General features: G+C 38.8%; 1 protein-coding gene and 1 long non-coding RNA gene across 2 annotated transcripts in view; both read right to left on the bottom strand.

Moving 5' to 3' along the window:
- LOC125145087 overlaps positions 1 to 24,153 on the bottom strand; it is a 61,501-nt gene that overhangs the window by 27,433 nt on the left and 9,915 nt on the right. The gene's annotated exons all lie outside the window — the stretch shown is intronic.
- LOC113634652 (paraneoplastic antigen Ma2-like) lies at positions 15,545 to 17,531 on the bottom strand. The gene has a single exon (XM_027133742.2). It carries the CDS (start codon positions 16,643 to 16,645, stop codon positions 15,545 to 15,547), a length of 1,101 nt encoding a protein of 366 aa, XP_026989543.2. The 5' UTR covers positions 16,646 to 17,531.

The following is a 24,153-nucleotide window of genomic DNA, read 5'->3' on the forward strand; positions in this document are numbered from 1 at the left end:
GCCATAAGTTACTATATAGTGAATGAGAGTGAGATTAGCAACTCTCCAATATAGCCTAGCCACAGCAGCTTTTTTTTGTATCTACTGTTTTTGATACAACAGGTGTGTTTCCCGTCATCATTAAGGTTTTGATAAAATTTCAATCCCAATCAAATATAAAAAAATACAGAAACTGAAAAAGGAGAGACAATTATTTTTTCTTAGCTTGGTAAATTAGGCCACTGTGGTACACACACATTTCTGATGTACAGCCATTATTCACTCCATGATTGCCCTTTCACTCACAATCTTTGCAATATATCTTAGAAATGTTTCCTTACATTGTAGACACTCTTGGTAATTACTGTGTGCTTTTGATTGTGATTTTTAAAAGACAAGCCTGGCGGTCATAGGGCCAAAATTGGTGAAAGAAATTGGGCTCCTCCTGACAGGGGTAGCATGAGATCTGCCCCAATGGGACACTATTAGTGCCTGGTGTAGTTCTTGACCAATAGATGCAATAATATCTCTGAGGTGCTTAATAGAGCAGTAAGCAACCAAAATGTAGATTAAAAAAAATAAATTTTTAACCTCATTCATTCATTTTCTACCACTTATCCAAACTTCTCGGGTCACGGGGAGCCTGTGCCTATCTTAGACGTCATCGGGCATCAAGGCAGGATACACCCTGGACAGAGTGCCAACTCATCGCAGGGCACACACACACACTCATTCACTCACGCAATCACACACTACGGACAATTTTCCAGAGATGGCAATCAACCTACCATGCATGTCTTTGGACCGGGGGAGGAAACCGGAGTACCCGGAGGAAACCCCCAAGGCACGGGGGGAACATGCAAACTCCACACACACAAGGTGGAGATGGGAATCGAACCCCGACCCTGAAGGTGTGAGGCGAACGTGCTAACCACTAAGCCTCCCAAAATTTTAACCTGATATGTTTATTTCCTAAAAGGTAAGTTTCCAAATACTTGGAAGTACTATAGCATATCTTAAGAAGCTTGATAGTAATGTTTCAGTTCAATTTTAACACAACAAAAAGATGAGATTTATATGAGTTTGTTATATATTTGTACGAGTCTAGAGAGAACACTAAAATGACATGCAGTATAGGAGATAAGAGTCTGCCTGTATAAAATGTTCAGCTTATACAGACATTCAGATCTAATCAGGCAAAATTTGTACCTTCATGAAGAAAATAATTGTTCTGTAAGGTTAAAGACTGGTACAAGCCTTCCACAGACATCATCCTAGAATACCATTAGAAGCTTTGTACAATGCAGCCTGTAGATTTGAGTCACAAGAATTTACTTTAAATAATACTTATATATGCATAGTGACATTAGTACCACTGCTGGTCTTTGGTCCACTTTGAACAAGAAATGATCTGAATTCAGTGTAGTGATTTTGATATCATTTGGATTTTAGGTCCTTAACATGAGTGAGTCAGTTTTGCATTTGCAAATTAGGCATTTGCAAATTGTGGTGTATAAATATCTAGTTTTGCTCATGATTGAGCTTGAGTGGAAAATGAATGCAGTCATTTTTTTTTTAATTATTGTTCACTCGATGCATGTACATGTGGTTTTGCTGTATTAACTGTGGAGGGTTTCAAAAGAGTTATACAGTATCACAATCAAAAGCTCTAAACGGTAAGTATGAAAGGTCTGAATGCAAGTTACATTTGAGGATATGAAGAGAAACACAATGTATTATAAATAAAGTGTGTGTGTGCTCTGTTAGATCTACTGTTCTAGGATAATATCCCTGTATCTGCTGGGATATTTAACTGGACTCTTTCAATTTTGCTTAATACTAACTATAAATTGCTTTCATATTGCATACACACCGTGTACATATGAATAGAGGATCTATTGTGTGTGTGTGTGTGTGTGTGTTTGCAAAACACTCCACCGTGATGCATCTGACATTTAATATAAGGGCAGTCAAGCAACGCCCTGTGATGTTAAAAGATGACATTGTGCTGTACATTTAGTCATTTTTACTTATAGTTTTAAAAAAGATCATTGTCACCAACACAGGAATGTACATGTAGAGCCTGGTAGTCTCCGTCAACACACAGTGATAACAAACATAACGTGTTGGGAGAGAATATGTAGCTGACTTAATTAGAGATAACAAATTCACAGATGAAGCAGCAGCTTACATCAACATGAAAGTTCCTTTAATTCATATGAACAGACTCTTAATGCTGTTGATCTAATTAGTAGAGCGGTGATGACAGAGGGACAATGGGGTCACATCAGGTCTGTGTTCAGAGTTAGGCGTCTGACAGATGCAAATGACCTAATTCTCTGTTAGGTGCGTGCGCGCACACACACACACACACACACACACACACACACACACAAAACATCCTTTTTTTGCCTCTAAATGTAAAAAATCTACAGACTCTTATTGAACATTTTCCCCTCTGCCTTTGAAAGCAACTAAAATCACAAGAAAAAATAAACAGAGTAAATTATTTATTTATATAAAAAAAAAAACCCTGCAATTTTAATAATGTGTATAGATACTTCATATTCACATCACTGTACACGATCGTGCAAACCTATGGAGATATTTGAATTTTGCCACAGCTGCAGGCTGAATTCATTGATAATGCAGAAAACAAAAGACTCCAGTTTTTGCACTAAGCACTTTGTGTCTCGGACAAAAGAAGAAAATGATGATTGCTGCAGTTACAGTGAGGTGTAGAATCTGCATCAAAGCGATTCATAATGGGTCATAACAGCAAAGATGTCCAACTCTCCTCGGGGAGAGATAGAAAGAGATTGCTTTAATAAACCAAGGTCAAAAAGACTCACCAATCAGTATGGTCTTCTGAATGTATAAGCATTTCATTTGACACCTTCTGCACAGAGCCAGTTTTTGATTGACAGCTGCTTGATTAAGCAAGGTCACAGAGTAGTGTGTGTGTATTCTATAGAGATCTATTTCCTGCACACAGAGCAAGATGAGCGAGTGGCAAGGCAAATGGGGCAAAGCAGATATCAAAAACCAAGGCTAAATTGAACATCACATACATGCAAACAGAGCAGAATAGGAAAACACAATGGCCTAATAAGTTAGGTAAATGAATAACAGGTGAGCTGCTTCAAAAATTCTTGTAAATTTGAGCGGTTTTTGTTGGAGGACTCATTGGGTGTTGGCATGGGTAAGGACTGGGGACTCTTAGAAATGGATATCCAGGAAATAAGATGCACTAAGATGCACCGCTCTCTATAGCAGCAGAATGTCTGTTCATTTTGCTCCTCAAAATGACTAATAAAGTTTCTCGGTATTATAAATTATAACTAACATGATAAATTGCTTTCATATTACATATGCTTTGCAGATTTGTACCTAGAACTATGTATGATCAAAGATATTTAGCATAAAATCATTTACAGTACATTGGTGTGAAAGTGTTTTGGGTTTTTTTTGCACATTTGTCACACTATATTTAAATTTGTTTGATGATCTGAAACATTAGTCAAAGATAACAAGTAAACACAACATGCAGTTTTTAAATGAAAGTTTAATTATTAAGGGAAAACAGAATCCAAACCCACATGACCCTGTGTGAAAAGGTTTTTTTATCCACAAATGGCAAAAACATGGAACAGTGGTGAACCTTTCCAGGAGTGGTCGGCCAACCTAAATTACCCCAAGAGTGCAGCGGCGACTCATCCAAGATGTCACAAAAGACCCCACAAAAAACAGCCAAAGTACTGCAGGGCTCTCTTGTGTCAGTTAAGGTCAGTGTTCATGACTCCACCATAAGAGAGACTGAGCAAAAATGGCCTGCATGGCAGATTTCCAAGACAAAAACAGCTGCTGAGCAAAAAGAACATAAAGGCTTGTCTCAGATTTGCCAGAAAAAAAACATCTTGATGATCCCCAAGACATTTGGGAAAATACTCTGTGGACTGACGAAACAAAAGTTGGAAGGTGTGTGTCCAATTACATCTGGCGTAAAAGTAACACTGCATTTCAGAAAAAGAACATCATACCAAGAGTAAAATATGGTGGTGGTACAGTAGTGTGATGGTCTGAGGCTGTTTTGCTTCTTTAGGACCTGGAAGACTTGCTGTAATCCGATGGAACTATGAATTCTGCTGTCTACCAAAAAATCTCGAAGTACAATGTGCGGCCATCTGTTTGAGACCTCAAGCTAACGCGAACTTGGGTTCTGCAGCAGGACAATGATCCAAAAAACACCAGCAAGTCCACCTCTGAATGGCTGAAGAAAAACAAAATGAAGACTTGAGTGGCCTAGTCAAAGTCCTGACCTGAATCTTATTGAGATGTTGTGGCATGACCTTAAAAGGAGGTTAATGCTCGAAAACCCTCCAAAGTGACCAAAATTCCCCCACAGCGCTGTAACAGGGGGTAGGTTTAGGGGGTAAGCACTTTTTCACACAGGGCCATGTAGGTTTGGATTTTGGTTTCCCTTTATAATAAAAACCTTCATTTAAAAACTGCATGATGTGTTTACTTGTGTTATCTTTGACTAATATGATCTGAAACATTAAAGTGTGACAAACGTGCAAAAAAAGCAGGAAGGGGGCCAACACTTTTTCACACCACTGTACATGTTCTTTTCCTTCCCTAAATTTACACATGCTGACAAATAGTCCATGTTTTGTTTTGTTTTTTCCACAGACAACACACCCACAAACTGCATATGTCTTTTTTGTTGACTGCTACATGCAAATTTGTACCTTTTATTCGGGATCTTGGGAAATCTGGGTGGCAGTCATTTGGCAGATACTCTTCTCCTAAACAAGTTGTGGACGTTGGAATAGCTGGAGGTGTAATGTTACAAATTATTTGGCAATAATAAAATCTGTAAGAATTCATAATGTAAAAACTGTAGTCGGATGAACAAGTTCTTGAGCGGTCTAATCCGTTCCAAAAAAGACATAAGTAAATGTGAGAAAAACAGATGCCAGTGTTGAGCAGAAACAATCGATAGATTTATAGGCTTTTGCCAAATGGACGGACGTAATGGCTTGTTGCACCAAAGTACAATCTCTTGTTGTAGCAGGATGTTCTTATTTACATTTACACTTCAATCAAAAGTTTACTTATATATGTGACTTACATACAAACCATAATCCAATGATCGCTGAGAGCTGAGCTATGCAGCTTTAAGCCCTTTGTGCAAGGACTTTTGACAGTGGGTCTTTTGTCCTTGCAAATAACCATGTAAATAACGTGGATTGGTCTTTAGAAGGAATTCTCTAGATTCTAACTATCTATCATATCAATCCTAAAGAGCATCTTTTTTTGTTATGGAAAAATTAGTGTGATAACCTTGTTTCTTTCTTTACCAATCTAGCAGTGCTCTCTGTGCTCTTCCCACATTCCCTTAGTCTGCCCCTCTCCATCAGTTCCAATGAAATCCAATCAGTTTCATTTGACATTTAAATTGAGTCCCAGAGGGGGCCAATTTCATGAAGATAGAAGCAGGGAAAGAGGAGAGTGTGAGAGGATGAAAGTGAGAGGGAGACCTTGTGAGCTGTGGAAAAAAAACTGGGCAAATTGTTCAGACAATGCTCTCTTTCTGTCCTCCATTCTTTTCTAGCCTGCCCCTTTTCATTAAGAATCTAAAGTTGGGTGAACATTGGCAGCAAGTGAGCAATGTGACATGCCTGCAGCCTCGGATGTATGACAAGCCACCTAATGAAAAGCCTCACTCACACAGGCTGCCTGACACAGCAGCCTCACACGTAATTATGTCTTAAATAATAAATGGCCATGCACAATTTTCATGGCCTGCAAGTCTCTAGCACAGAGACTGGCTAGTTTGTGGCACTCTGGGATTAGCAAACAGGCACATGGAGAAAAATATATTGTTGCACTTTGTTTTGGCATTCTTGTCAGTGCTGTAGAGTGTAATGCCATCTCTAAAATATACAACATAACCATAGAGACTCTAATTACTTAAGGATAATTTCTCTACTAAGACTTCCATTGTTCTAAAAAATTTAAAAAGCTCAATGTTCTTAATGTTCAAACTTCTTTAAACTACTTTTCTGCCACTCATGAATTTACAGGAAATTTCAAACCGTGCCATTAGAATGCATCCCCAGTTGAGTTACTGGTTAGTATGAAAGAGCACTGCTCCCAGATCCCTCTGCTTCACCTTATTCACGGTCTGCCACCACACTCATCCATCCATTCCCTCTCTCAGCAGCATACACATCGCTCTCACACACTCCAGTCCCCTCCACACACAAACAAACAAAATCACTGACAGGTTTCAGTGTGGGTCAGCATCATAAATACTTCCTGTCTATTAAAATTCGGACTTTAACAAAAATGTGGTACATCGATATTGAATGAAATAAATGATCTTATAAGATTAATTGCAATCACAGGGATAAGGAAGTAAGTCTACAAAGAAAATGTCTTAAAATGTTCAATGAACAATTTAGCAGCCAACCAGTTTTTCTAGAGTATACGTGAAATGTAATTAAATATGTATCGGTCATTATATAAATGGGTAATTAAAAAAAAAAACTGCACCAAGCCACGAGAGCAAACTATTCAGTGAAAAGAGTTTACTACTCTTTAGAAAAAGATATCTCTGTACTACACAATATGTCTATTTTTATGCTAGTTTTTTCTCCTCGCAGTTCTCACAGTGTGACTTGTTGCCTTGATCATATGGCATTACTGGCAATCCTTAAGACAGATAATCTTTGAGATATAGATCTTGGCAATAAACATTAAAAATTGAGGCTCTTGTTTGTACTCCATGTCTTGGATTATGCCCAGCATTCAACATATTCTGTTTCATATTTGATCCCAGTGCGTATGTATGACTTCTGTGCATCTTTTTGAAATGTTGTTGCTGTAGTTCTGAGCTCTATGCCTTCCTCAGACAATTCGCCTTTATCCTACTATGGTTATTAACTACTTTACTTTGTTACGCTGCATAGAAAAAAAAAAGAAAGTGACAACAAACTTTTTATTGGGAACATTTAATTGGATGTTCTGGTCCATGCTGGCATGACTGCACCGCATCACTGATGCAGATTTGTCAGCTGAACATTCAAGCTACAAATATTTTGTTCTTCTGGATAAATTCTTAGATTCAGATATGGTGGATGGGGAGGCCACTGAAGTCATGTTCATGGAACCAGTTTCAGAAATGTTTTGAAAGTGCTTTGTGACATGGTGTATCATCATATTGTAGCTATAAAAGGATAAACTGTAACATGCTTTTTTAGTAAGGGGTTCAAACTGTGCCAAGAATGTATTCCCTACACTATTACAAAACCTCCATCAGTCTGAACTGCTGACACAATGCAGGTTGGGTCCATGAATTCATTTTGTTGGCATCATAATTTGAACCTACAACTACATGTCAGCAGAAATTGAGATTCATCAACTGTCACTTTCACTTCTTCCCACTGTTGCCTCAGATTCCTGGCTGACAGAAATGGGAACAAGTTTGGTTTTCTGCTCAATATGTAGTGTGTTCTTAGATGCTTTTCTGCTCACCACGGTTGTAGAGTCCTCTCTCATTCATACAGAATTGTCCTCTCTCATTCATCAAGAATTGCAGAATTAGTTTTTGTCCATGTGAAAAACTGTACAGGTTGTTGTGTGTGAAAATCTCAACAATTCTGGCACTATGCCACAATCAAAGTCACTGAACATTACCTGAAACTCGACCTGTATCTGAATCACAGATGTGGTATGTCAGTGGTTAACATGTTGGACTATGCATTGGAAGGTTGTGAGTTCCCATTACCACCATCCCCTACTGCTGGGTCCTTAAGCAATGACCTCGATTGCTCAGTTGTATGAATAACATAAATGTAAATCGCTCTGGATTTCGCTTAATATTGTGTCTGCCAGATGTTGTAAATGTCTTGAGCTGATGCCATGTGATTGCATGAATGATCAGGTGTTCCAAATAAAATGGCCAATGAAAAATTCATTTACACAGAAGAAACATACATACAAATCTGTTTGATGGGTTATTAGATTGTACTGTATATAATTCTCAAGAAATGTTTCCACTTATGTGACAGACTTCAAAAATTCTGCCGTAAATAAATCGATTCTGGTCAAATTCAATTCTGGTCGATTGTCAAGGATATTGGAATTTGTTTTTGAACTTTCTGAAACCTTTCAGGTTTGGGGAACCTTTCAGGATGGAGGACCACATAATCTGTAGGCTGCTGGCTTTACAGTCAGTGTTCCTGTTCTAGTTTAACACTATTATCACTAAAAGCAAAAAATGAATATTTTAATAAAGCAATATAAAAAATATATATATATTCTTGGTCACCTTGACTTAATACTACTGTTACTGATCACTGTTACGAAAATCAATTTCTGTGTTTTTTTTTTTTTTTGGTAGGAATTGTTTTTATTTGTTTGTTTGTTTGTTTGTTTGTTTAATAAAATATAAGAGACAGTAATATAGATAGTTTCAGAAATGTAACTATCTTTTTAAATTTTTAAAACACAGTATATTTTAATATCCTCATTAATTAAAGAATTACAATATACCTTATATAAGATAATTTAAGTTAGGTCATCTGCGATGCTTCTATTGGTTTGTTAAAGCGGGCTTATAACCAGTAACATGATACATCTCTCTGAAGCATTTGAACACAGATTTCTGCATCAGATTTCAAGAAACTAAGGTGACAACATGGTCATTTATCACTGAAAAGATAAATGTTAAAGGGATATATTTCTTTCTACTAAACTTCTCAGCTCAGGCTTTACACAATAATTAGGTTTTTGTTTACTGCTTCCTGTTCAGTGTGTACTTGTTCATTAAAAAAACTGAAAAAACAATACAATAATATAACAGTTTTGTTACAGTTTTTAAGTCACAAATACTTGTATCCCATATGCATACTACTATGAGAGAGAAGATAAGTTATGCTGATGATACACAACTTATCTTCTCTTTCCCACCCTCAGATGCCACAGCTTCTGACCGGATCTCAGCATGTCTGGCAGAAATTTCATCATGGATGACTGCTCATCAGTTAAAGCTCAATCCTAGCAAAACTGAACTGCTGTTCATACCAGGTGATTCATCCCCAGGTCATGATCTTCCTTTATCCTTGCACAACGATCTGATCTCCCCTTCAGCCACAGCTCGCAACCTTGGGGTAACCATGGACAATCAACTTTCCTTTTCCTCTCATGTTGCTAATGTGACTCGCTCATGTCGGTTTCTTCTCTACAACATTAGAAAGATTCGGCCATTTTTGTCCACACAGACTGCTCAGGTACTTGTTCAGTCTCTTGTTATTTCTAGACTGGATTACTGCAACGCATTGCTGGCAGGTCTACCTATGAACGCAATCAGTCCTCTGCAAATGATCTAGAATGCAGCTGCCCGGCTTGTTATCAACATGCCAAAGTTTTCGCATACCACCCCGCTGCTGCGATCCCTCCCTGGCTTCCGGTAGTTGCACGCATCAGATTCAAAACACTGATGCTGGCATACAAAGCCAAAAATGGACCAGCTCCCCCTTACCTCAAAGCCCTCATCATTTCTGGCACTGCACCCCGCAACCTCCAATCAACCAGCACTGCTTGACTGGTTCCACCATCTCTCAGGGTAAGAGGCAAGTATACTACAAGACTCTTCTCTGTTCTGGCATCAAGGTGGTGGAATGAACTTCCCCTAGAGGTCCAGACAGCTGAGTCACTGGCTATTTTCAAGTGGTGGTTGAAGACCTACTTATTCAGGAAACAGTTCAACTAGGACTTTGTTCCTTATCTTTTGAATTTAAAAAAAACAAAAACAAAAAACATTTAACACTTTTTCATTGTAACTTTGAACAAATGTTTTAAACTCATGGTATCTTAAGTATGTGTAGCACCCATAGCGTTAACGGCTAATATGGGGTGGCTAACCTGAGCTCTTTTAAATAAATATCTAACAATATTAAGCCTAATCAATTCGTCTCATCTTTACCTTGAGTGTGGGTTCTATTTATAATTAAATATATCAACAGGTACCGAGGAAAATGAAACACACTAAATACAGACACAACACAATTTAAACAAAATGAACAGTTTACTAAACGTGTGGTCAGATAAAATATTGTGCAGATTGTGTTCAAAAAATCAAGGTCAAGTTTAAATGAAAAATATCAATAACATCAAATTATTACTCAAATTTGTCACAAAATAAATAATAAAAGCCGGCAAAAGTAAATGAAAACTGCACTCAGTCTACCAGTTGCAGGCCTGTACGTAGCTGGGGTTCGTAGAAACCAAAACAAAATGGCTACTTTACCACGAGGGCAACAAACGGAAAATAGTACCTTGATGAAGATGGTTTGTATTCCTTACACGCAGCAGAAAGAAAAAGGGCGCTGAAGAACACAGACAGAGCTTGGATGCTTCACGGGATACTCCTTCACCACACGAAGTCCTTGCTAGTTGAGCTAGCTATCCGCCAGTCCGTTAGCCAAGTTCATGCACATGGCGCAGTAATCCACCACTTAAATATCCGTTCGTCAGAGGCGAGATCGACGTCTTTCCGATGTCTTTACCACTCCAAACAGAAACTATCGCGTCTAAGGGTTCGGGTTGAACACCTAATTAGCTTCGTTACACTAATTAAAGAACAGGTCGTACTTTTTAGTGCAGCAGCTCCATTGTCTTACTCTCCCTCCTTTTTTCTCTCCATGCACGCGTGCACCCAGCATACACCCATCATCATGTGACACAAAATAAAACTTAAACAAAATACAAGTTCTTTTTAAATAATTTTTACCAGCATATGTATATTACTTAAACAAAAAAAAACACAATTAACAAATAATTAATTATTTTTAATTACGGTTATCTTATTCAGGTATCACGTGACTCATTACTGGCTAATGAATTTTAATTTACACAACATTCAATTGGACAACTATTTACATAGAACATAATTGTTTTTTGCATAAATGCATAAATCTAAAACAAACACCCATAACTTTATCTGGGTTACACCCTCCCCTTTCTAAATGTCTGTATGTCCTCATAAGACACTAGCAAAATTAACTAAGGATCTTTAGGGGCACAATAACTATTTAGGTACTTATTGTTTCCTTACTCTGATCCAATCTTCATAACAATACCCCTGTGCACAATAGTTAGAGGCTGATCTTTGGATCTACCTAACTCATCATACGTGAGTCTAATGGTTGGCTTCACAGATCTCTTTTGTCTGGGCTCAGGCCTGGACACAATAATGTCTTTACGGACATCAGTCTATTCTTTTTCTGGTTCAGACTCTGATTCAAGACCAGATGTCTCTTCTGAAGTTAGACTTTCTTTGCACTCCTCATCTCTGTTCTCATCAGACTCAGAGTCCAAGTCTCTCTCAGGGTATTCATCACCTATGCAATCTCCTTCTGGAGTAAGGTGGGAGTCCACATCATCATCATCATCACTTGTAGGTCTAGAAACACTGGGAACGGTAGGTGCAAACTCTCTCTGTGAAGTTATACAATACTCCAACTCAGAAGATGAATCGGAAGACTCTGATGGACTGTGGAGTCTCTGAGCTTACATCTCTCTTATTTTGTGTAACTGCTCTGGTTCGAGGTCGGACTGGCAGATTTTTACCAGGATCAGCAGGGGGCATTCTCACTAGCTGTCCAATGGGAAGAAGATGATCTCTGTGTATTGTCCTTGTCCCAGGACTACCATCCTCCCGCTTGACCTTAAACACAGGCAGATTAAGCAGTTTTCCTGTAACTACATAGGGCTCATGTTTCCACTTGCTTTCTAGCTTGTGTTTCCCTTTCAGACCCAAGTTCCTAAGAAAAACTCTAATGCTCGAAAAGTGACTCGATCATACAATCGTTTGTTTCTCTGGTGCCTTCTATCTGCAGCATCAGAGGCTAACTTGTAGGCTAGCTTCAAATTCTCTTTTAGCTTTGCAACATACCGAGAATGAGAAGTGGTCTCTATACCATCAGGGGACGTTCCAAAACATAAGTCAACTGGAAGTCTTGCCTCACGCCCAAACATCAAGTAATAAGGCGAATAACCAGTGGCATCACACTTTGTACTGTTGTATGCATGAACCAAGTAACTCACTTGTTGACTCCAGGTGCGTTTCTTCTCATGGCCCAAAGTACCAAGCATTGACAATAAGGTACGATTGAACCTTTCGGGCTGCGGGTCTCCTTGTGGATGATATGGGGTTGTCCGAGACTTACGAATCCCCATCAATTGCAGGAGTTCCCGAATCAATCGACTCTCGAAGTCTCTACCTTGATCTGAATGTATCCTGGTAGGGAGTCCATAATGTACAAAGTACCCTTCCACAAGGATCTTTGCCACGACTTGGGCCTTTTGGCTTTTAGTTGGGAAAGCCTGAGCGTACCGTGTAAAATGGTCTGTGACTACAAGTACGTTACTAAACCCTTTGGAGTCTGGCTCCATGGAAAGAAAATCCATGCACACTAGGTCCATAGGCCCATGGCTTATAATCTGGTGTAATGGAGCAGCTTTCTGTGGAGGAGTCTTATAAGAAATGCACTTTCCACAATTTTTTATGTACTCCTCAACATCTACAGCCATTTTTGGCCAGAAGAACCTACTCCTGATTAGTTCAATGGTCCTTTCCTGCCCAAAGTGTCCTAAATCATCATGCATCGCCCGCATAACCATTTCTCTGAACTTTCTTGGCAAGAGAAGTTGACAGACCTCATCTCCTGATGATCGTTTACTGAAACGGTACAACAAGCCATCTTTCGTTGACAACTTTCCAGTTTCTCTCTTCAGACGCAAGAGCTCTGGGTTGGTGTTCTTGTCATCTGGCCAATTCCCATGATTTACGGCCTGAATGGCTGGTCGAATAGCATCATCCTCTTCCTGAGCTCTCCTGAGATTCTGTCTAGACAGAAGTTCAAGGGACTTTAACTCCAGGTGTGTCGGGAAAGCATACAGGTTTGGGACACAATGGGGAGATGCCCCCAACTGAGTAACAGACAGGTGAACTGGTAGGAACGGCTGGCTGAGACCCAGGCTGGCAGAGTGTCTTTACACCAGACTGAGGTATTGTCACCCATTCATCTGCTCCATTCACATCATCTGGCATGTTTCTAGATAATAAGTCGGCATCTATATTGTGCCGGCCTGGTCGATACTAGATGTCAAACTAGCTAGCCAGCGATGGCCTACAGCACTGAGCTTTGCTGTGGACAGCCTGTATGTAAGGGGATTGTTATCGGTACGCACTGTAAATCTTGCTCCATACAAGTACTCATGAAACTTGTCCATTACTGCCCACTTGAGGGACAAGAATTCTAACTGATGTACAGGGTAATTTCTTTCAGATGTGCTCAGCTTTCGGCTAGCGAACGCAACAGGTCGTAAGCCCTCAGCAGACTCTTGATATAATACGGAACCCAGTCCTTTTAAGCTGGCGTCAACATGCAGGATGTAGGGCTGTTGAGGGTTTGCAAAGGCCAGTACTGGTGCATGTGTCAAACAGTGAATAATCTGGTGAAATGCATCTGTACAAGATTGATTCCATCTTGCTCCAAACGGTTCGGACTCTCTCAAGTAAACTCTTGTCACATCCAAGGCTTTTTTCTTACTCTTCTGAGTGGGAGCATAGCCCTTGGTGAGCTCAGTAAGGGGTCTAACAATTGCAGAATAATTCGCAATAAATCTGCAATAATAGCCACAAAATCCAAGAAAAGACTGCAGTGTCTTTAGGTTCGTTGGCATAGGCCACTGGGTAACAGCATAAATCTTTTCTGGGTCAGGGGCAACCCCTTCTGCAGACACAATGTGCCCAAGATATTTTACCTTGGACAAGCAGATCTGACACTTATCTACAGAAAGTTTCAGCCCAACCTCTCCAAGACGGTCAAGGACCTTGAGCAACCTCTCTTCGTGCTCTTCCAGTGTCTTTCCAAAGACAATTAAGTCATCAAGATATACCAAGACTTGTAAAAGGTTCATGTCCCCAACTGCCTTCTCCATTAACCTTTGGAAGGTAGCCGGAGCCCCTGTAATGCCCTGTGGCATACGTTCAAATTGATAAAATCCTAATGGGCATATGAATGCGGTTTTCTCTTTGTCTTCTTCAGACATTGCTATCTGGTAGTAGCCACTACGCAGATCAAGTACGAAGAACCATTGACTCCCTGACAGTGCATTCAGTGCATCCTCAATGCATGGTGTAGTATACTGGTCAGGTATGGTTCGGCTATTTAGCAGTCTGTAATCTATGCACATCCTGACAGTCCCATTCTTTTTTCTAACCACTACAATTGGAGATGCATAGGGGCTTCTAGATTCAGCGATGATCCCTGCCTGCAACAGTTCCTGTAGATGCTTTCGCACATCTTCAATGTCAGCAGGAGCCAGTCGACGAGATCTCTGACGAAAGGGACGAGTATCTGAAAGTCGAATTTTATGCTCCACTCCTTTAGCTAATCCCACATCCCACTCATGCATAGAGAAGACATGAGACTTCTGGGCCAGTTTTCTACGCAGTCTATTCTTCCATTGTTCTGAGATTGGAGAGTCGCCGAAGTTCATCAAATTTATATCACACTCAGATGAAACTGTCTCTCGAGGAGGAATAGTAGTGACTGCATCAGCATGATAAATACATCCTATCACTGCTCCGACAGGTATAGCAGTCTCTTTCAAGCATTCATTCTTGACCAGTACTCTGAAACTATTGATATCCACTGCTCCACTGGGCACAACCATAGGGTGAAGAAACACACTTGCAGGAAGATCAGCTTTTGGGGAGGAGTCAATCATCAGGATCTCATGCTCCACATGATTCTTTAACTCAACCTTGCACATTGCATGTGTAGAATCTCCTGGCTGTAAAATCAATGGGCCTGCACCTTGCCATCTGACCTGCCCAATCTCTTCATCTCCTTGGACAGGAGCATCAATCTTATTGTGTGCAGGTTCATCTTCCAGTACATTAACAGAAATGCCAAGGGTTTGGGCCACATCAATACCATTCTCCCTACATTGTTTCACTAGCCGTCTGACGTGACTAGCATTTGTACCCACAATCACTGGTGTTTGGTCTTCAGCTCTAGAACTGGGACATATGAGAGCAAGAAGTGTTACCTGGCTAGTCCCAAACACCTCCGCTGGATATTCCAAGTCTACCACTACATAGCCACGGTAAGGGTAGCTTGTACTAGATTCACTCAAACCCCAAAGTGACAAACCAGAAACAGGCTGTATCGGTGTCTCGGACAAGTATTTTTCATACCAATGCTCAAAAATGATGGTCACCTGTGAGCCACTGTCCAGCAATGCAGTGCAGGGCTTTCCATTTATTCTCAATGGCACTACGCTAGGTGGGCCAACCAGTCCATCAGGAACTCCTGTACCCACTGGATTTTCAATAGTATTGTTCTTCACAGTCAGAACTGTTTTCACTAGGTGTAGTTAGAGGAGATTTCTCTACCTGGTCTGATCTAACTTGAGCTGGCTTTGACACCACAGCAGCAACTAACGACTTGAGCTCTTTTATCTCAGATTTCAAGTGTTGAAGTTAAGTCTGTTTTACCTCCATCTCCTGTATGATGCAGGCACCTTGCACAACCGGACTAATCTTTCTCCTTGAGGCTTCATACTCTTCCTCTTCACGTATCTCTCTCAATAATTCGAGAAATGTGGGTGGCTTTGCTTTCCTTTCTCTTAACCGGAGATTGACCAACATCAGATCAGAAGCTATAGCGCCTCTCAATAACTGTTCTAATCTTGCTTTATCAGCACAATCAGAAGGAAGACCACCTTTCTGGATCACCTTATTTAGTGAATGTTCAAGCCGTCTAAGGAAATCAGAGAGCTTTTCACCAGCTTGCTGCTGCAACGAACGAAATGCAAAGTACAAGTCATCTCCTGACTCTGCTGTACCAAAAGCATGCTCAAGAGCCTCTAAACAATCCTCAGGACTCACATCTGGATTACTAGCTCGCACAGCTTTAACAAGTTCTAGTGCTGGGCCTCTAAGACATTCCATCAGTCTCCGTTTTTTCTCTTTGAAAGAGCAGTCAGATTCCTCCACCATGACACGTGCCTGCTCCAGCCAGTGGTCAAACTGTTCTTCCCCTGCTGGAGTGGGCAATATCCCAGAGAAAAATCGTAGGCGGCGATAGCTGACATGTTCACTTGATGGCTTAGAGGTCTTATCTAAAAAATCTGACACAGCTCGCAGTATCGCCTCTGTTGGGTTAGAGGCAGGCTCTTGTCCTGGAAAGAACGTGCGAAGATCCTCCAAGGTTTTACCTTCAGCCTGCAGTAGTCCTGCTAACTTCTGATTAAACCCTGGCACATCTGTTTGTGGGCATTCATCGGCTCTGATGATAGGCCATGGTTCACCACCCGTGTCAGGAAAGATTTCAGAAGGAACACTCTCTCCTCTTACTATTTCTTTACATTCACACAAGACCATATAATTATTGTGCTGCAGGCTAAACGTTCGGCCTCTGACACGAACACGGCCCCAACTCTTCACCTTCTGAAGAGCATCTTCAATATTACTTACACTCACGTCATCATGGATGATAACCATAAGTGCACGAGTTTCATCTAAAGCTTCACCCTGGCACCATCCTTTAAGCTCTAATGCTAGCTCTGCTCGGCTTGCCATGTTGTACTTTATTACTACTTGAAACTTTAATTATTAAAAACCCACTCAATAATCCCAGCGGTGCCTCCAATTTATGTAGCGCCCCTAGCGTTACCGGCTAATATGGGGTGGCTAACCTGAGCTCTTTTAAATAAATATCTAACAATATTAAGCCTAATCAATTCGTCTCATCTTTACCTTGAGTGTGGGTTCTATTTATAATTAAATATATCAACAGGTACCGAGGAAAATGAAACACACTAAATACAGACACAACACAATTTAAACAAAATGAACAGTTTACTAAACGTGTGGTCAGATAAAATATTGTGCAGATTGTGTTAAAAAAAAATCAAGGTCAAGTTTAAATGAAAAATATCAATAACATCAAATTATTACTCAAACTTGTCACAAAATAAATAATAAAAGCCGGCAAAAGTAAATGAAAACTGCACTCAGTCTACCAGTTGCAGGCCTGTACGTAGCTGGGGTTCGTAGAAACCAAAACAAAATGGCTACTTCACCACGAGGGCAACAAACGGAAAATAGTACCTTGATGAAGATGGCTTGTATTCCTTACACGCAGCAGAAAGAAAAAGGGCGCTGAAGAACACAGACAGAGCTTGGATGCTTCACGGGATACTCCTTCACCACACGAAGTCCTTGCTAGTTGAGCTAGCTATCCGCCAGTCCGTTAACCAAGTTCATGCACATGGCGCAGTAATCCACCACTTAAATATCCGTTCGTCAGAGGCGAGATCGACGTCTTTCCGATGTCTTTACCACTCCAAACAGAAACTATCGCGTCTAAGGGTTCGGGTTGAACACCTAATTAGCTTCGTTACACTAATTAAAGAACAGGTCGTACTTTTTAGTGCAGCAGCTCCATTGTCTTACTCTCCCTCCCTTTTTCTCTCCATGCACACGTGCACCCAGCATACACCCATCATCATGTGACACAAAATTAATAAAACTTAAACAAAATACAAGTTCTTTTTAAATAATTTTTACCAGCATATGTATATTATTTAAACAAAAAAAACACAATTAACAAATAATTAATTATTTTTAATTACGGTTATCTTATTCAGGTATCACATGACTCATTACTGGCCAATGAATTTTAATTTACACAACATTCAGTTGGACAACTATTTACATGGAACATAAACAATTGTTTTTTTGCATAAATGCATAAATCTAAAACAAACACCCATAACTTTATCTGGGTTACATATGTAACCTAGTGAACCAGCATTAATGTATTGAATGTTAGAGATTTAAGCACTTATGTACATCGCTCTGGATAAGGGCGTCTGCCAAATGCTGTAAATGTAAATGTACTAAAATAAATCGTATGCCACTAACCCTATGTTGTCATTAATATTAAGGCTACTTAGGGTATATTGTGTGGTTTAGGACACAGCATTCTATTCTATTAAATAAATGCACATGAAACAGCTTAACCCACATTATGAATGTTCTTCAAGTACCTTGAAATAAAATTCTTCAATCACATATTAAACAGAGAATAGATATTGCTTAGAAATATGAACCAATGCACCAGCACAATAAAACAGAATAATGAAAGCATGAAAGCGGTGTAATCTAAATTTTGTCACACGAATGCTAGAGTTTACTGTACGATGCCATGACACAGAAAAAATAAATACATAAAAAGAATGAAATATTGTCATGACATGTTTGCTCACTTGCCAATGTTTGGTGCATAAGATCTATATACTAAATAATGTAGGTGAGATTAATAATTCAAATTCAAATGTATTTGTATAGCGCTTTTAACAATTGCCATTGTCTCAAAGAAGCTTTACAGAACATAAACATAAAACAGAAGGTTAATATAAAGATTAATATAATACAAAAATTCAAGATTAATATTAGATATATTTAAATGTGTTTGTATTTTTCTCCAAAGAGCAAGTCTAAGGCGACACAGTTGACTGTGGCGAGGAAAAACTCCCTTGGATGTTAAAGATTATGAGATTATGATGACTGTACTGTGTTTTTCTCTTTTCTTTCTATATTTTGCACAACCATGAGGTAGTGTTCACTGCTCCTTTTAGATAGGAACTGCTTATAAGCTCTAAACTGAGGCCAATTGGAGCAGAAGTCATGCTACCCCATGCACAGGGTAGGAACAGGGGACAACCTCAGGCTAATAACAGGGTTCTCAAAAACTAAAATCCTTGGCCACAAACAAAGGCAACTTTTTAGTGTGGAAAGTATGGCTATGATGTACCGAACCATTTACAGTAGGAAGATGCATTGCAAAGATTGGGAGAAGGAAAGCAGGGTTATGAAGTGAATAATGTCTGTACATTACAAATGTGTGTACCAATGTGGCCTTGCTTCCCAAGCAGAGTCTGAGAATAAAAAGACAAATGTCTCTCCCTTTTCCAGTGACCATTGTTTTAGTGCTTTTGTGTAGTTTCAGATGTTGTCAGACTGAAAACTCTGCTAAAGCCAGACAGAGGCTGGAGCATCATCTGTGTACGTAGTTGTTTGTGTATGCAATGGAGACACTTCTGTTGTACTGAACACAGTTAAACAAATTTACATCTAAAACCACTCAAAACTAGCTGCTAGACTATATGCTGGATGACTGCCTAATATGGGGTAAGTCTGAATAGATACAGTAGTAGCCTATAACATGAGTCAACTGTTATAACCTCTAAACTTTAGTCTGAAGCCACCTTGATGTTAATACCTTTGTGCTTCACCAAATTTGTGCTCACAAGACACAACTAACACCATGTTATTTTGTTATTGTCCTATATAATCTATACTATGTCATATATATACACATATAAAATATACTATACTACTAAGTCCTCCATATATATATAGATATATATATATATATATATATATATATATATATATATATATATAAATAATGTTTTTCCTTTGCATGGAATGTGTGACTCCCTCACTGATTTTCTTTCTTTCTGATTCTTTTTCTAAATTTTAAATCCAGCGACGAGCTCAGATCAGTCAGATCCTAAAAATCAGTGACATCCTTAGCAACACTGTAAACACCAGTCTTTCTCAGAGCCTTCATGTCATTAGTACAAATTGAAAGATGTAATTCATTAAAGTTTCTCATCGATAACCATAAGCACAGTGATGAAACCTTCAGTCCGGAGCTTGAAATGATCTGAATTGTCAAATGATGAAAAATTGCAATTTAGAATCAAAAGTGAAGTCGATTCAAAAATAATTTCATGGCTGAATATTATATGGATGGCTTGCTAATTTACTTCCCTGCTGGTTCTGCTTATACCCTGTTGTTCCAAACCTGTATTAATTGCCAATAATGTCACCTAAATAAGTTGTTGATGGAATATGAACAAACAAGATTTAAATCTGATTAGAAGAATGTAAAAAGTCTGTGAATTTGTAATTGCTCTCTCTTGTTTTCTCTCACTCTCTTTCTCTTTCTCTGTGTGTGTGTGTGTTGCTGACATTTTTTCTAAGCACTGACTGAGTCACACTCTTCATAGCTGTGATTGGTGTAGCAGCCCATTCTAATTACCAATTAACAGTGCTCGCAAAGAAATCAAGCTGGGCAGATGCAATGGATGGAAATTAGCTTGATTATTATTTAACAAGCTTAACTTTGAATCTGTTTTGGAGACAAAGAATCCAAATGGGGTACAGTTTTCCATACAATTGACAGACATTTCATTCCACATCAATATGTATTATATTCTAAATATCATTTAGCAAAAGTTTGCATAGACAACACACCAAAGTTTTTGTGGACGTACAGTATAATCACCTACTACCTCAAACGGACAAAATTACAATTGCACTCTGTACTGTGTATGATTGTGCATGTGAAAAATACAACTGGAATCTTTTTTCTTGATATATTTTTAAGTTACCTGAAGATATCCTTAATTGCTTTCAATGTGAAGCAAGACATTTAAGCCATATATTACTGTGTTTGGAACAATGGGGAGGGATGTCCATACAAGGCAAACAAGTCAATTGGCTTGAACACCGTTTCAACAAGGTACTCAGTTAGAGCAGACAAAAACAATTTTAGCACTTACTTGGAATTTGATCTCAAATTATAGCTTTTTAACAAGTTTTCTGAGAGTAGCATACTGGTGCCATTTCCGGAACACACTTCTCACAATATACATTATACACATTACAAAATCAAATAACCAATAAAGCAGTGCATCTGGAGACTTAAATAAAAGGCTGAATGCATCCACCAACCAGCAACACTGCATGGATGTTTATGAACGGAAAACATGGTGTATATGGTGTGTATATGGGGTGAAAAGGCTTCTCTTTTCTTTTTATTTATTTCCTTCTCATAGCCATTCTCGGATCTTCTCCCACTCCAGTTCCACAGAAAAATTACTTTTTTTTTAAATTAGTTTTATACCCAGTACTGGCTTCCTTAATGTTTCTAACCTTTCCATAATTCCAACCCCCTTTCCTCACATTCTGTGCTTTTTTCTGCCCCTTTTTGTGCAGGGTTATGACCTGGATACACAAGATCAGTATCCCACTATAGAGGTAGGGACATTGCACTAAGATTCCTGCAATTGATCTAGGGCATACCATGTCATCTCATGACATATTTGTGTGTATCCTACTGTTGTAACCAGACATCAATCCTCCACAGTCTGGATCAAAGTGGGGCATTTCAGAGGCCACACCAGGTGACATTCATGAACGTCCATGTGCCCGGCAAGGTATATTTCTGGGGGTACTCAGCATAATTTGATTAAGCCATTCAGAAAACCAAGTGGAATAACTCAAATCACTATGAATATTTCCCATTGTGAATACAACCACTGGACTCCACAGCAACTCACACAGCACCTTGCATCAGAGTGACCATAAATTTCACCCCCTATTTCCTGTTCTTGATATGCTCATACTGTACCATGATGGCAGGTCTAACTTTAGATAGTCATTTCATGGACACACAAGCCTGGAATGAATAATATCGGACAAGGAGTGTAACCCTGTTTCAATAATCACTGGAAATTTCCATCTGAATGAGCAGCTGTAGCATCTAAAATTTTAGCAGCAATGAATGATGACTGTAGTGAGCTCAACAAAAAGTATAGAAAAACATAAGTTCAGCTCATAATTTTGACAATGGAGTCACCAAACTGCACACACAAATAAAGAAGTGTGATTTCTCAGTCAAGAGTATACACTTTATACAGTACAGAAAAATATGCACAACCGGTGTTTATATAGCAGACCAATTTCTTTTCTAAAATGAACAAAGAGTACAATCAGTGGCTATCATATCTACAATAAAGTAATCAACAGTCTTATTAGCAGAAAAGAAAACGGAACCATAAATGACTTTTCTCTTTAACAACAAATGGTTTACGCAGGTTCTATTTAAATAAGCAATACAGATTTAAGCAAGCAAGTAAGGGATAATAAAACTATGTAGCTAAACACATTTTTTAAAAAACAATTTTTGTATTCTAACACATACCGTCTCTGTTTAGAAATCCTAGAGATGGCAAAGCAATAGAAAAGGGAAAAGCATGTGCATTTTTTGCCTATCAAATAAAAGGTGAAAATTCCTCTTTAGAACCAATGAGGAAACTGTTTAAGGAAATAAACATGAGAGTTTTAATATTACAATGTGAATGTTGTTTGGAAATGAACGGAAATGCAGGTAACACGGAACAAACATGAACATTTGATGATTAGGGGAGAGCGGAGACTATTGTAGCATGAGACAGTGATAATACACGCTCAGTTATTTCCTCCCGCTTTCTGAAACAAAGCTACCGTATGTAACCGTTTCTTCTGCAAAAAACTCATTTCTAGGTTAAGATTTTTTGTCATCCTATCTAAACCATTTAGAGTCATATCATTAAAATCAGTGTTTTCTTAGCTTCTAAAAGAGCTCAACATTTATAGCATCATAACATTGTAATCATATGGATTAATACAAAAACCTTTTCAGTTGCCAGGTGTTCGACCTTTTTTAAGTAAATACAGTCAGATTAGGCCACAATTTAGCCTACACTACTCGAAAACAAGAGAGATTTGGATACAATGCTGGCAATGCAAGGCACACACTTACTCAACTGCCCCCAGTTATGGAGTCAGTTGCAACATTTAACTTTGTCTGTTCAAGTACAGATTGTATGGATATTATCATATGTACGCATGTTTCAGCAGTATTGCTGGGCAGCTGACTGATGTGGGTTTATTGCATTCAACTTTTGGCTTTTCAATACAAACAGGCTCAGAGAAACTGAAAGAAATGCGAAACGTGGTGCAATCGTCCTCGCTCTCCCCTACACGATAATCCAAATTACACGTAACAGTGATTTGATTATTAAGTGCAGCAGATAAGCTGTGAAGTGAATAGACGTAAAACATAAGATAAAATACAAGGCAGTGACATTTTTTTTAAATTTCTCACATGTTCACATCATGAAACTGTCTCACGACCTTGCTTCAAAAGGCTGTCACATTTTCTCTCACTAAGGCCAAAAAATTCCTGTATCTCTAGTGGGGAAAATCTGATCTTTTTTTTTTTTATTACTGTTTCTCTGAGCACTGAGGTGAGTGTGTGTGACCATGAGCGGAGCAATGTCTAAACTGAGCAGAAAGTCTTGAGCAAGCTAGAAAATTGGAACATTATTTGTGTTTGTAAAAAATTTTACATTATGTTACTGACCGATGACTATGCCAAGGCCATGCGCCCAAATAAAAAGCTTGTGTTTACTTTGCGGGGTTCTGTAAGTGGTGTACTGCCAAAATTGCTACACACAGTAAGAAGAAACTTCCATAAAATATAAGACATTATTTTAACACCCTTCTTGGCATCATAAAATATCATAACATTAACTAACTTTTTTTTTTTTGCATTATAATATTATGTCAATTGTTGATAATGCCTAAAGTGACCTATTAAAACAATCCAAACATCTACCACTACAGGAGGTGACTAAATTTTGCAAAGTTTAAACTGTAATGTTGTGACCAAATGTACTGCAAGATGTGTGTGGGAATAAAAGAGAAAACTGCAACAAAATGTGGATTTTTAATCAGATCGATTCAAATGTTTGCCCAAAAACACTAATTACACTGCATTGCATTAATAAGGATATTAAGAGGTTAGCAAGGATATTAAGAAAAAGAGTGTGTGTGTGTGTGTGTGTGTGTGTGTGTGTGTGTGTGTGTGTGTGTGTGTGTGTGTGTGTGTGTGTGTGTGTGATTTTTCATTGTATTGATTTTTTCTAATTGCAGTGTCTTAGTTAATGGATCAAGGAAGTAGGGTGCAACAATATAGGCACTAATGGATACATTGAATAAATTATCCAAGCATTCACAAGTGTGTTAGTGAGTGTGAAAGTATTATTAGGTAAATGTTGAGTAACACAAACATTTGAAAAATTAGGGGAAAAGCACTTTATTTGACACAAACTTTGTTAGAACTGTGTCAGGAAAGGGCTATAGTATAATTAAATTAAAACCTCTTACAAATCAGAAGACAACTG

Source organism: Tachysurus fulvidraco, chromosome 7 (genome assembly GCF_022655615.1).
Source record: "Tachysurus fulvidraco isolate hzauxx_2018 chromosome 7, HZAU_PFXX_2.0, whole genome shotgun sequence".
NCBI classification, from domain to species: domain Eukaryota; kingdom Metazoa; phylum Chordata; class Actinopteri; order Siluriformes; family Bagridae; genus Tachysurus; species Tachysurus fulvidraco.